Source organism: Pieris brassicae, chromosome 2 (assembly GCF_905147105.1).
Source record: "Pieris brassicae chromosome 2, ilPieBrab1.1, whole genome shotgun sequence".
Lineage (NCBI taxonomy): Eukaryota > Metazoa > Arthropoda > Insecta > Lepidoptera > Pieridae > Pieris > Pieris brassicae.
This window is the reverse complement of record NC_059666.1, coordinates 991686-1007764: the sequence shown is the minus strand read 5'-3', so window position 1 is coordinate 1007764 and position 16079 is coordinate 991686. Positions and strand designations below refer to the sequence as shown.

Genomic DNA, 16079 nt, shown 5'->3' with positions numbered 1-16079 from the left:
TAACCGATTTTGGACAAATAAAATTTGAGCCATTACGAATCGACGGTGGCCATTCATGCCTCGGATTAGAATTAAACATTATAAAGTAGGTTCGACATGACATTGATGTCAAAATAGCCATTTTCTCATGCGTCCATTTTTGTAAGATTCCTTTCTCTGACTCCATATGGAATGTGTTGTTAGAAAAGCATCTTGGCTAGACTGAGTACATGATAAAAGAGTTGCTAGTTCTCTTCTGCTCTGTGACCTTGATATCAGAACAGACACTAAATGTGAATAAAGAAGATATTCATTTATTAATTTATAAGTGATGTTCCTACAGTGTTACCTATGTAAATAAATTATATTTTGATTTATTGTTGAGCTGCTTACATGCTGAAAAGTGTTTTAATATACGTTCTAACACTTCTAAGTCCATACCAACTCGTCGTTCGTCATGCCACACCTGAGGTTTTTTAAGGCTCTTTCAAGCCCCATTGCCCGCTAAGCTGCCTCCGAACCAATTCGACTCCTAAGCCACCCATACTCCACACCATCTTGACGTTCACCATGAAACAAACGAGGCTTTTTATAGCTTTTTCGTGCCCCACTTAGTTTAGAATCAGAATTTCGACTTCGGGCCCCCATCAATTTTTATTTCTATCAGTGTGAGCTTTATCAATTAGCGTTTCAGTTTAGAAGTCCTTAATTAAGAACCTTAATATTAAAAAAGACATGTATAGCATAACATGTCTTTTTACGTCAGGTAGATCACACAAGAACAGTGAAACAGTTTTTCCTTCACCGTCTTCATTGTATCTTCAACGGTAGCAGTTACAAACATTCTGATAAGCATAAGATAAGGAACACAAACAGAGCTTTCTTGGCAGTTTTTGGGTATCGTTGAGCTTTACTAGACATTTTTATTTAATAAATGTGTGTTGCTTGTTTCTTTAAATATAATATTTAGGACATATGTAGTGAGAGTTTTTCAATTGTACGATATAAGTAGATATATCAATTATATGTTGACGCTGTTTATACAAATTTTGCAAATAGATGTATTAATTATATACAATAATCGCAACCCACATGGTGATAATAAATATAATTAAAAATTAGTAAAATGAAAATTAAAACCAATTGAAAAAGTTTGGTCCCTGTGGCAGTGTACCTTTAACCTCGCTGTATTGCGATACTTATTCATTGAGCGAGAAAAGCACCAGCTCTGGGGTCACCAGTACTGTCTACCAGGTGCCTTAAATCTTTAATTAGCGCCTGTGTTCATGCACATGGCCCAAGAGTCTCTACTTCATAGGGAACAAAATCGAAGTTGGAGAATGACAGATAACATTTTCAATTATATCTGTCATTAAATTTTGTATAGACTGTTTTACTGTTGTAATTAAGTTTGCGTTGTCTAAGGGAAACGTTAAGCAGTGTTTTGCAGTACATTAAATATTTTTTGATAACTGCTGGCACAATGATTTAGACCGTTTTAGCTATGATTCTATATTGTCTTCACTATTGGATTCAATTTTAGAGCATTGTTGGCCTAGTCAGTGAGACTCTCATCCCTGAGGTCGTAGGTTCGAACAGCTATGCCCCAATGGACTTCCTAAGTATTTAACATTCACTCAAACGGTGAAGGAAGACATCGTTAACCTTACCTTAGACCCAAAAAGTCGGTGTGTGTCGGGAACAGGACGCTGATCATCTACTTACCTATTAGATTGACAAATTACCATGTAACAGATACAGAAATCTGAGGCCCAGACCTAAAAAAGGTAGAGCCACTGATATCTTTTTGTGGGTCCATTACCTAAGGCTGTAATAAATTGATTCTAGTTTATTATTACTTACCATACATTAATGAACTTTTATTACAAACAATTACGTAGCTACAATTTTAATTATCTCATTACCCATTATATTGTAAAGCCTTAATTCAATGCGAAATTGGTTTAGCGGTTAACCGTTAAAGCCTTTTCTCAAGGTTGTCTCATTAACCCTGCAAATACCCCAGGGCTATTGTCCCAGGGCCCAGCTGACATTTGGTCATATCCCGCTTGCAATGTGTCATTCATACGTGAATAGTTATTTAAAGTATATATTTCTTTAGTTTTATTTAGTATTTTTTTTGATAAATGTGTGTAATAACACTACTTACCTTTAAATTCGAGTCCTTGGGAATATGTTTTTCTATTTATAGCAAATTTAAACCTGTATATACCCAATATATTGGTAGTATTGTACTGAAGTATTTACCTCGAGAGAAGAGCGTACCAATTCTTAAAGGCCGGCAACGCACTCGCGAGCCCTCTGGCAGTGAGTGTACATGTATCAATTAACATTAAATGACCGTTTGTTCTTTAAAAAAAGAGCTTTTAAAAGTTGCAAAACTAAATATCGACTAATCATATCAAAAACATATGTTTATCATTATAATGGTATAGTATTCTGTTTGTCAAAGATCAATAGTTTGTTTTTGAGAAGTTCAAACTTAAAACCCACAGTGTTTATTATGCCACCACAGATTAGTTATGGCTGTAGGGTGACAATATTTCATATTAAGGAAAAGATATTTAAAAAATTCAATGCTCTCGTTATGAGCTTCAAATGCGATTTTTTATCACTTACTTATATAGATATTTAAAAAATCCATGGGAACACTATGACACCTCAAGAAAAGAACTTACCTCATCTTATAATGCCGGCAACGCACTTCCGAGCCTTCTGGCAATATCCATAGCCGGCGTTATCATTAAGCATCAGACCTCCTGTCCATTCGCCTCCTGTTACATCAAAAATCTTTACACATACCATTATTAGTCGTACAAAACAAAACATTTCTTATTAATTCTAAGCTTTAACTGCCACACCCCTTTTATCATAATTAGTAAACGGAGCAACATAGCCCTATGTTGTATTTCTAATAAATTAAGTTTGTGTATAATGGGACGACTAATTATCCTATAAATGGGACTGCATGGTCACTACAGGTCCCCAAACGCAGTGAAGTTGTTTGCTCACGTCACATCTGTGTTTGCTCCTGCTGCATTTTGAGTCGTTTAACACCATCAGATAGGGTTTAGCCTGAGTCAACAATACTGTGAATAATTAGGGAGATGGCTTTAAAACGTATTTAATGTACTTATAATACTATTATGTTTTTTCCTCTTGAGACAATGAGGTATTGTAACAGTAGTTTCTAAGATTATCGCTTTCAAACCAACTCATTAGTTTTGTAAATCTCACTCAGTCCGCTGGTTCTGCGGACACGGAAGATTTTCCAGACAGACATAGTCCGAGGCTACAATCAACATAACTCGTTTTTAAAACAAAGTTTATCTTAGCGCAAAGTTTACTCCACAACTTCTTGGCCTCACAGGTCCTTCGGGCCGGACTGTCAGTGCTTAGCTCGATTAAGGATTTTTTCATAGAAAATATATTATAGGAAAAACGGGCAGGTGGCTTACCTGTTAAGTGAATCCACCGCTCATGGGCACTCAATGCCAGAGGGCTCGCGAGTGCGTTGCCAGCCTTTTTAAAATACGCTCTTCTATAGAGTCCCCAAGTTTAATTGATTCGGAAATACTTCAGTCGGCAGCTGGTTCCACATAGTCGAGGTGCTTCTCCTTTAAGTCTGAATGAAAAGCAGCATTATCCTTCCTTCAAATTAAATTATGAACAATAGAATATAACCAAAAATGTATATGAGATGGAAAAAAAAGTCTGTAAGGTTTAATTTCCCAACACCTTGGCCGATAATTCCTCCACAGATAAAAAAAAACTAAAAAGATAACAACTTTACTTCTCCTTTAAGTCTGAATGAAAAGCAGCATTATCCATCCGTCAAATTAAATTATGAACAATAGAATATAACCAAAAATGTAAATGAGATGGAAAAAAAATCGGTAAAGTTTAATTTCCCAACACCTTGGCCGATAATTCCTCCACAGATAAAAAGAAAAAACTAAAAAGATAACAACTTTATGACCAGTAGCATAGAGAACAAACAGACCCCATGTTTACTGTCACTTGACTTTTAAGATTTCTGGGTTGACTGTCAACAGTGTTATACTGATTTTAAATAAAAAATCTCTTATAAAACGACATTTCCCTTTGAAAGGCCCTTTAAAAAGCAATTTTTGATTGTTTGCGATTACGATCGACCACAGTCTATTTTAACAATTGTCTTTAATCCAATATTTATGTAGCCTTAATAAAACAGACCTCCCAATTTTACTATTAGACAAGAGAAAGTCTCACAAAACAGCTTCTTTAGCTAAAGTATTATACTCATATAAAAAACATCGATTCAACCTTATAGGGTTTGGGTCTCCGATTTCTGTATCTGTTAGATTATCATTTGTCAATCTAATAGGTAGATCAGACTTCTGTGTGTGACACACACTTTTAGTGTCTTAGGCAAGCCGGTTTTAAGATGTTTTCCTTCACCGTTCGAGCGAGTGTTAAGGCTGAAGCCAGGCCAACACTGCTGTTTTATTATACCCAAAACAATAATTGTTAAATATATTTTATAGGCTCAATTTTGAGACATAACTCCATGTCCCAAAACGGGATCGTAATTTGACCGTAGTCACACATAAATAACATTATTCACTCAAGACACGTCCAAATAATCACACACAAATCAATTATATTAAAAATGCATCGCTCGTCTATCAAGTTGATTTATCGAAAGGGTTCTTAGAACAAGTGCGAGTTATGGCCAAATTGTTTTATAGCGTTTGTTTGTATGTGCTATTATCGGGACAGAGATAATGAAAGCGTTTTTTAAAATACCATCCGTATCACCTCGACGTCCGTTCCACAACTGAACGTTTTTTAAAGCAGTTTATGCCGCGCACCACCACTATGTGGAACCAGCTAGTACTGAAGTATTTCCGAACCAATATGACTTAGGGTCTATCAAGAAAGAAGCGCACCAATTCTTAAAAGGCCGGTAACGCACTTGTGAGCATTCTGGCAATGTGAGTGTCCATGGGCGACCGTATCTCTTAACATCAGGTGCTTGTTTGCCTTCTATTGCATTAAAAACTCCAATTGCATTTTTCAAAGTTTAACGAAAATGGATTTAAAAATCATTAATGTTTAAAAATTAAACCAATTAATACGACGAAACTTAGCGTACTTTAAAGCCTAATTAACAAGTGAGTTAAGGAGAGTTTTGGTAATTTCTTAGTAGACAATACCTATTAATTTCGCCCTAAATGGCAGGCTTTAGTTTTTCGCCCATACCTAGACGTAATTTTAATCTAACGTCTAACTTACATAATCGTTTTAATGTTTTGAAATGTGCGTTCTAATTTTATTTTTGTCCACAGATGGTGCAAGCTATACAAGTCCTACGGTTTCACCTCTTAGAATTAGAAAAAGTAAGTGTCTTTTACATAACGAGGGAATACATTATGGAACCAGTTTTGATCACCTGACAATATTCGATTATACTCGCTGCGATCGAATCGAGATAACATATCGATGACCCGTTCGGAATTTGAAATTTTGAATTAGTTCTTTTTGATATGGAATATCGGCTTTCAAAAATTTTATACGAATCTAGACGCATATTCAATTTTTAAAAACCTTTTAGTGATGTGTCAAACAATAAATATTAATATAGTTATTTGTTGTTGTGCCTTTTTACTTTTTATTTTATTTTTGACCGTAACTTTTAGTATATAGTATAGCAATTTCATAATATGATATTTCCCATATCAATTGCAAACCTGTCCGCGCTATGTTGTAACGGTGTGTAAGATCAATCACACTTTTCGCATGTCCATGTTAATTTCATTTCAAATTTTTAATTAATATAATCTTGGGAATAACCCAACGCATTAAAATACGAAATGTGATAATTAAAAATTATTACGTCCCAATACTTTGTAACACGACATTTTTTAACTAAGCGCCATCTATTGTTCGAACAAATAATTAGGACTCATTCACTTATGATTATTATCCAACATCTTTACCACAACGGTTAATACATGCATACGACAAACTCCCGCGCTCGATATTTTGAATTTGGAACGCGGCTTTATTTTTTTAATGGCTTTTATCTCGCCCTCCAGCCAGATTCAGATTGGGTTACACTCGTTATACCGCATTGTATACTTTTTTTACTAATATTACCGTTTCCGAACGACTGTACATCTATGGTTTTTTTTAAATTTAAACATAGAACTATTGTTGTAGTCAATATTTTTTTTATTTTAAGGGAGGTCTTTATAATGGTAAGTTGTCCAGAAAAAAATATACTTCTAATGACACTAGCCAAAGTTTCTGATAGATTTTACTGTTTTTTTTTTATTATAGCAATAGTTTGATTTTACTGTTAATAACCTCGAAAGACAACTTCATAAATTGTTTAAATTTGAATTAAGAATTATACTTTAAAAAGAGAATAGAGTTTTAAATAAAGAACAAGTTTGAAATTACGTTTTATCCAACACATTAATATTACAAAGAGCTCGAAATGTTTAATGAAACGGAAATGAATCTAACGGTATTTTTTTCTCTGTACAAAAAACTTAAGACGAGATATAAAGCGACGTATGGGATTTCAACAAAAAATTGTTTTTGATATTAACAATTAAAACAGGTATAAAGGCTTTAATTATTACTAGCTTACGCCCGCGACTCCTGTTTCGTAGAGTAAGAATTTTTAATATGAATAAAAAACAAATATACTATTTTCCGATTTGTATACAGTTCATACACCTTCAACTCGAATATATAAAACCAATTGTAAATGTAATAACCAAAGGTCAAACAATACGTGATCATACCGATGTAAAAAATACCACATCGATAAATACCTAAATCATTTAAATTGTTAATATAGCAACAGGTACAAAAACTCACTTATCATTCATACACTTAAAAAGAATTATCCTATATTATAATATCCAATAACGTTTTTGATTTATGTTCGAAATTCGAAATTTAAAACATGGCCGGCGGCGGTCCTGTCACAGCCGACCTGATTGGTCTATACGTATGTACCCAAATTACTTTATGTATTCATTTTGTCTATCTTTTTAAACGTTTTATTTTTTATAAATGGCCAGTTTTCGAATATTTGAATCGACAAATTCAATATAAATCTTTTTTTTAAAAGCGTTTTCTTATCGGCCTACAACTTTTTTATTATCTTTAAAAAATAAAGATTAAAACAAGAATTTAAGAATTCTATATATCTTTATTAAACACCTTGTTCTGTTCCGTTTACAGGCACTCATTAAAACCTAGCCCTTTTTATGTTACTAAGTCGTAAACGTTATCTGTAACGTGGCTAAGTGATTTACGATGTAGGTCAGATTTGTTAGTTTACGGGCTTCGAACCTGGGACCCTCTTTATGACGCAACTATAACTTTTATAACCATACCAACATACGTTTAGTCACATGGAATTTTTATTGTTTTATTAACGATTTGTGTGGTTTTCATGACTTTGCGGATAAAAAATAAACATCTGCTTGGTACATTGTCAACGTCAACTGTTTTGAGATAAAGCTTCGTGTTCCTTTTTATATGAATATTAAAAATATATTAACTGTTTACATATATCGCTACACGGTAAATATGGAAGAATAAACATTAACTAATAGTATAGTTAGGTATTGTATATGATAACATAGAGAGCATAGTGGCGCGTAAACAGACAAGGATATAAACTTTAAGATATATTAGTTTGTATAAACTCGGTCAGTAGCAAAAAACAAGTGCGAATCAGCTCAATTTAAATCTCGACCGGTTTTTATTCAAATCGATGAAAAGAATCTTAACCCATCGAAATGTCGGACGAATACCTTTGAGTGCCGGTAAATAAAGGTATTAATACTTTAATATATTCCTATACATTACGTATAATTTAAAATGTGGCTATGAAATTCGGATTTGTTGAGAATTCGAATTTTAAAATGACAATTTCCGCAGTGAAACCATAGATTCTGTTCGCGTCAAATTAAGAACGTGTTTATTATTTATAGTCAAATCAACGTCGGAATAAAAATATATCTGTCACATAACATTTCACGGTTGATTTAGTAACGGAAAACATGAATATTAATTAAATCATACGCTAAAATAAATGTAATATGATGAATGTTGCAAGGTACCAAAATATATGGAACAATTTACGCATGTCAAAATATTCTATGAAATCAAAACTTGTTATTTTTATAAAAAAGTCCAATTTGCGCTAGTCACACCCACTGGCCGCAAATTCAGGGTTGGCGCGAAGCTAGAGCAATGTTTTTTTAACAGCAATAACACATAATAGGCGTTAAAGAAAAGTTATGCTTACTTTAAACTATAATTAATAATGAGATATAAGCAATTAGTATTTTATCTTAAATAGATAATGAGACGTGTGATCACAAACTGAAAACTATCGTTGATTTTACTAGATTTTGTGTTAAAAAGTCGGCCATGACAGCCCTAGGTAAGCCGCATTAGTGCGGGAAGTGGGTAGGTATTACAAAAAACCCTTTTAATCGCACATCGACCGTGGCACAGATATAGCGCCCACGCCTTGGCGCACTGACAGCCCTCAAAACTAAAAAAATAATTCCCGCATACCTTTATAAATGTACCGGACGATACTGATTAATTTGTTTTTACACTTGCCAAACGCACAAGGATGTGTTTTTAAATACTCTACTTAAAATAACAACACATCGCAGCGTACTGCGAAATTGGATTATTCAGTGTCCAAAAGCCTCGTATCTGTTTCATCGAAACTTCGACGTTTAAATTGTGAAGCCATAATCTTAGCGTTCTAAATTTAAAGTTTTGATGTTAGTAACGATAATCGCCTCGGATTCAGGAATTGGGACTGAGAATGTCGTAATACCTCATTAAAGACATCAACACCATACCGTCTCATCATCATATGTTTTTATGCGATAATGACACTTAGAATTTATGTTTAAAGGCTATTATTGCGTGTGGTGAATGGTAGTTATGTTGTTTACAATTTTCATGGGACGCTGATCCGCATTTGGATATCTAAAGAGTTACGATGACAAACTTGTTCCAATGAACGTTCGACTTGGATTATTAGAATTTTATTCAAAGTTCACTTTTAATTCTTTGTGGATTCACAGTTTTTTTATAATAAGCCAATTTGATTACATAAAATTAAAAATGACATATGAAACGGGTTTTTTTTTTATACACTTAATCTACGTTCTAATTCTGCAGGAACCCTTTTAGGAAAAGGCCTTCTGCTGAACTCCGCATTAGGATCTGTTCTTAGCTCCATCTATTCTCCGACTTTTCTTTTACCTGGAAGGTTGTTTGTTGTTGGTATTAGATTAATTACAAGATTCATCAAAGTTGAATAATGAATTGAAGAGGAAAAACACTTTCACAGTTATAATAAATTCAATAGTAACGCTCACTATAACTATTTTAGTATATTCCTGTAAATTAGAAAAAGCTGTCGATTAGGAAGACGAACATAATTAGCTGTCAACAGTTGCACTGTTTCCGCTTCCGGTGTTGTTCTATTTTCAAATCCGCTAAGGTCCTTCAGACACCTGCTGTTTATTACGTTTCGCCGATAAATTGTTTTTGTAATATGTTAATTTCTAAGTTAATTATGGAAAGAAGATTAGGGGTCGGATTTTATGGGGGCTCTATAGATTGATAGGCGATGGCCATGTTTTGTCCATTTTTATTTCTTTCCGAAGCACCGTGCCATCACTTGTTTAGGTATACGGAATCATTGATATACACCTCATTCATTCCATACAAATTTTGTACCGTTCCATTTTTTTTTTTGTTTTTTTTTTATCTGAGAAGAAATGAAGCCAGCGAGCTCGCAAGTGCCTTTCTAGAATTTTTCGAATCGAAGTCGAATTGGTTCGGAAATCTTAAAACAGTTCAGTATATTAATGAATGGAGAAATGTTTTTGTATATATTTTACAGTAAAGTTTTTACTGCAGTACGCAAACGACAGTTGGTCCACGGTTCCAAATGTATTTGTTCCTATTGTTGTGTTTTTGTAGCATTGTATACTAACATTAGTTTAAAGGTCGTATTTCGATGTTCGTGCGTTCAACTGGAGTCGCTGAACTTTGAGCACAGTGTAGAATGAGCAGTGTTTTTATCTAGTACTAGTGAGCAAAAGTGGGCAGGTTACATATATTCAATGGGAGATACTAGAACTACTAGAACTAAATTCAAAACACCAAATCTATGTTATTCAAGTTGTTATGGAAGCTCTGATACAGTAGTTTATACTTAAAAGAGTTCCCAAAGCTGTACCTTTAATGAAAGCTACACTTACACACATATATATGTGTCTGTGTAAATATCACTGGTGTTACTATATCCAACTGCTCTCAATGTCCTATGTTTCCAATTTAAAGAAATATACAATGCTCTTTATACCAGCTGTTTACGATTTAACCTGCGTTTAGTTTAGTTTAGTTTAGTAGTTTAGTTTCATTTACGCTATAATTACTTTCTTCTAGGATTCGAACCCCAAAACTATTTACATGTAAACTTCATACTTGGGAATCGAACCTTGAAATGTCTTCATTTAGCAGTAATTGCAAAGCAAGTCGACCACACTCCATCTAGGTGAACAGCTCGCTAACCAATGCATATCCGCAGGTGCACGAGCTCTGCGACAACTTCTGCCACCGCTACATCAGCTGTCTGAAGGGCAAGATGCCCATCGACCTGGTGATCGACGAGCGGGAGAGCGCACGCCCACCGGACGCGAACGGCGAGCGTTCGGCCCCCGACTCCAGCCACGACGGAGCCTCAACCCCTGACGTCGTGAGTACCCCCTATAGCAAAACCCATCTCATTCAGAGGCGCGATCCCCAGCTTGCACCCAACTCGACAACGAGTTACCTCGTGCACCCCTGTTCTTAGTTTGGCCATTGCAAAAACGAAGTCTATAGAGGGGTGCTCGCAATCTAGTTTTTAACGCCTCCCTCGCTTGTACACGGACCTTCCGAGGGCTTCCCACGAAGCCTAAGGAATTTCCGCTAGTTTAAGTTAAAAATCTTCGTTTTTGCAATTGGCCAACCCTTTGACACTGTAAAGTTTTAATCAAAGTTTCAAAATAATCGACAGTGATGGGGTGCTTTGGGTGCGATCGCCTGACGTTTTTGACCGATGACGTCGATCGACGTTGCGCTGTCGGTACTTATTTTGCGCTGTATTGTATACGATTTAACTTAAACTACGTATAACGTTAAATGTATGTTTATACTAATAACTTAGTGAATAAATATTCTTATCCCTTTTTGTCGGGAGCCGTTAACTCTTCTAGCGACTATAACTGAGCTTAGTTTAAATTAGGGTATTTGGAGAACTATTTGAAAACGAAGTATACGTAAAAAACACTTTAACTTGCCTAAGTGAAAAAAAGTTTTAATTAGGAATTTTAAATTATTGTCATTGTTTTAAAGGTGGTAGCTGCTAATCCTTTTGGCTAGAAGTATATACGTAAATAGTTAATAATTTGCGTTACTAACGAAAAAGCACTATAAAACTATAGTTCTAGTTAGTTCAATGGTTATACGTACTTGGTATACGCTAGGTGTAATATTAGCTCCATTATGTTTTGATCGCCATTTACTCCAGTGAGCGATCCAACGCCTCTGGCTGTAAATACGACCGACAATCATAATTGGATATTATATAATTGTATGTATGTGTTAGAGGTAGGCGCTTCAATGATATACACTTAGGTTTCGCGAAGAGAGCTACAAATTATTTGCTGTATTTTTGTACATTGCAAAGCCTATTGGAACAGTTGGAAATCAATCGCCGACCAATTCTGTGGCGGTTCTGTGCGATGGCGTGTGACATTTGACAGATGACAAGTGACAGGATTGGTTGGAGTCGCGTTTTGTTTAATGCTAAGGTATTTTTGGGCGTTGAGACTGATTGTTTTGTTTGTGTTATATAATTTTGTCAGTTTGTTAACAGCCATAACTTATACAGTTCTTAATCTGGTTGGTTCGGGAGTATATTATCTGTATATGAGTTTTAACATGTAGTTGATTGTCTAAGTTAGGTTTAAGATATTAACGCGGTAGATGTTCTGAATTTTCTCAATCTTAACTCGTATTGTATATTGCTATTTGGTGTACGTCCATCTTGTATGTCAATGTGATTTTAATTTTTTATTTTTCTGAACGGATTAAACAATAAAATGTTCTGTTTGAAATATCTTTGGATTTTATTTATAACAGAACTCATTTGGCACTAAACACTATCTAAACATCAATACCAGAGACAATTAATCTGTTTTAACGAAGTAATATATTAAAACAGTTACAAAAGAAGACAATCATGTAGATCGAGTAAATCATGTAATTTAAAATCAAATTTCCCAAGAGGAAAAATCCAGGAAAATCAATAGGTCCAAAATAACATTGTTAACTGTTTCAAAGCGGCGTGTTTAAAGGGAATATTTAAGGGAAATATTGTATTTTTATCATGTACCGGGGATAAGCTCCCCCGACGGCGAGCGTTGGAAAATTGTTTCTTTACAACTCCCTACGCGATTATCTTTTGCGGCTTTCCGCGCCGTGAACGCACTGCGGCAAACTTGGGAAAATAGGTTATAGAAAAGATTGACAAAAGTTGTGTCAAGAGGATTGAATAAGAGATTTCGGTTCAATGCATTCATCGCTGTAGTATTATCATGTACTTACTTATTTATATAGTAAGTGTCAAATACTATAAGTATCAAATACTTTACGTATTATACAGTAATTTCCGACGATAATAATAATGTTTGTTCCGTTGGCACTCACATAATGGAGACATATTAATATGATATGATAAAACCGGTGGTACTAGGAAGGCAGAAAGATAGAGGAGGTCTATATTAAAAACAATATAATATCAATAACATGATCAATACATCAAAAACCAGTAGTGCGGATAAGGACCGTCTCGTGGATTCTTTTCAAGAGCGGTTTTCGTGCGACAATCTGATATTTTATTTATTTTTTATAGTCTGCCATTGACGTTTGATGGATGCCGATTGCGATGCATGCTGAGAAAGTAGGGGTCACGATAATTGGTACGAATATTTTGGGAATGGCGGGAAATTTGACGGTGACAGTTATAGACTAATTGAGGTTCTTATTTTAAATAGCTATCAAAGAGGTTCTATTTTTAAAAGGAATTATGGGTTGTAAATGACCCGCGTTTTCCGCGGATTCGTGAAGATAGAAAAAAAAACAGACGACTAAGATATTTTTTAACTGCGTAGTTTCGTTCACAAACAAAACATAGATACAAAAAATAGGGGAAAATGTCTCGAAATTTTTACAAAAGAACACAGTACACACAATGAATAATTTAAGAGCATTGGGGTAATAAAAAATAATAAAAATAAGGGGACAAAGATGGGATTTGATCCCGGATAGAGCGCAATTCGTCACGGATTCGTCACAGTGTCGACAATACTCCAGGGTTACCAGTTATGTTTCCCCATTATCCAGGAACGAGGGAATTTATCCCTTGCTATGGTACCCAAGTTAGATTACAAATGATGAAAGGAAGAAGAATAAAATATAAAAAAAGGAAACATTAAATTATGTCTCTTTTACTTAGTACGAAATTGGAAAGATGCGGAAAACTCTTGTACATAAAGTATGTCCTTCTAAGTATTCATACTGGATTTCGAAAATAAATGAAAATATCTAATAAACAAATGGATTACAAAATCTCATTGGTTATGTACAGTTGCGCGGACTTGCGCGCACGCATACATTAGATTGTCAGTCCGTCTGACATGACCGCTTTATTACGTAGTATTTCTCGCCAACTTTACATATTGATTCATAAATTTCTTTAATTAAATCTTTAAAATATAAGTCGCAATCGCAGTCCGATAAAATCCTGTAAATACACAAATAAATCTTTAAAATATTTGTCCAATGGCAACACGTAAGTACGTTTAAATGGCTATGCAAACCGAATTTAGACTGCAAACATCAACAAAATCCATTTTGGCGGCAAAACGAAGACGCCGCCCGCTCATAAAGCGCTTTTAAATTTCGAACGAGCCGCCATTGGCCGCTCGCTCGCCAATCTCGCTGAAACAAATTTTACGACAACGCTGGCCACACCGAGCACTATTTACGACTCCTGAGAATCGCAAATAATTCTATTAATAAATTAATCGTAAATGCCGTGTAATTTATTGTCATGGCGTTCCCTCTAATTATTTCCTTTATTAGAAATATTTGTTATTACCGCTTTTACGGGCTAATTCTGTTGAGGTTTGCAATAAATATTGTAAATATACTCGAGACAAAGAACAATTTGAGGCCTTTGCTTAATTATCTAATACATTAGGTGTAAGTTTACCAACTTTACCAACTTGACATTCATCTCAATAAATGCCTACGCTATTTCGTCATTATATCTTCATATCTCTCTCCTAGAGAGATATTCATTGTCTTCATATCTCTCTCCTAGAGAGAGATATTCATTGTCTTCATATCTCTCTCCTAGAGAGAGATATTCATCGTCTTCATATCTCTCTCCTAGAGAGAGATATTCATTGTCTTCATAATTCTCTCTCTCTCTTAAGTCGGTAGCTCATATCTGACCATCGTGGTCTGCAAGGAAACGTGAAGCGGACTATCTGTTACCATCAGTTTCTGTTACAATAAACTTCTGTCCAGAGGCATTGTACATGTTACGATGAGTCTTTTAATTTATCTGTCTATTTGTTGGGACCACAATTGGTTTCTCCAAGTTCTCATTTCTCTGAATTGTATAGGCGAGTCTGTGAAGATCGATGTCGCATTTACCAGTCCATGGTATTCTTAACACTCGCCTCCAGCGGCAAATCTCAAATCCATCCCTTGTTATATTTATATTAATCAGAAAACACTAGTCAAATAGTTCATCTTTGATAATAAGACATCTCCATAAAAGTCATCAAATGAAATCGTCCATATAAATTGTCTAATTCGAGAAATGGAGTCGGTAAAGAATTTCTATTTAGCAACAATAGATATAATTATTTGAAAAAGTCCCCGCTGTGCCCCATTTCACGAAGTACAGGAAACTACAGGAGGTCTATATCTTTATTACGAATTGATTGAGTGAATCTATATACAATTCTTAGCTCGTAGATTTTAAATATAGCATACAATTATAATTATGTTAAATGTAATGGAACTTATAAAAAAGATTGTATGCCATAGAGGTATGGAGCGTTCTAATTTTGGGTTGAAACTTACAAGACAGTTAAAAAAACCATCATCTCTGAATCTAATAGACAAGTGAATGATCAGCCTGTGCGTGACACACAACGTCTTTTTGGATCAAAGGTAATTTGCCGTTTCACCGTTCGAGCGAATGTTATAGGCACAGATAGAATGTTCATTGGTGCACAGCTTTTCGAACCTACGACCTCAGGGATGAGAGTCGCACGCTGAAGCCACACAATCTCACCCACAAGTTAGTACTACAGAAATTGAGCCTACACAAATAGAATACAAATTACTTTTACAAGTTCCCCTGAATTGGAGTTTTACGTCGTGTTTATCCCAGGGTGGTCGGAAATCTCTGGTCTGCAAATGGCACCATGGGGCGACAACACGCTTCAGATATAATATTAAACGTTTTCCCTAATACAACTTCCTTAACATGCTCTTGTATTGTTACGTTCTGATGTCCGTTTATTTAATTTCATCCTGATATTTCATTCAATGTAAGATTTAATTCTGTTTATTGCCTTAGAAGATTAGAAACAAATTGGTATCACCTAAATACAAAACATTTTTAATGAATTTCTTTAATTGACTTGATTTGTAATAAATACTGAAGGACGAATTTAAAACGTTTCCAGACGAAATAATTGCTATTAATCAATTACGTATTTTTACCGAATACATTAATTTTATTGAGAGTTCAAATTATTCAATTAATATTCAGTGTTTATTGCTTTTAATAACTTACAATTAATTAGTGATAAATGCCAGAGAGCTACTGAACTTTCTCATAGACAATGTGCTCCATATAAACATGGTAACACCAGGAGTGGAAATAGCTCTTTTGAATATAA

General features: G+C 34.7%; 1 protein-coding gene across 6 annotated transcripts in view; it reads left to right on the top strand.

Moving 5' to 3' along the window:
- Nucleotides 1-16079, top strand: part of LOC123718865 (homeobox protein homothorax) — a 222941-nt gene that overhangs the window by 32535 nt on the left and 174327 nt on the right. For all 6 annotated transcript variants that reach the window (XM_045675850.1, XM_045675842.1, XM_045675832.1 and 3 more), the window contains exons 5-6: nt 5331-5381; nt 10637-10804. In XM_045675850.1, coding sequence (XP_045531806.1) covers nt 5331-5381; nt 10637-10804 — 219 coding nt within the window. The remainder of the gene's footprint in view (nt 1-5330; nt 5382-10636; nt 10805-16079) is intronic.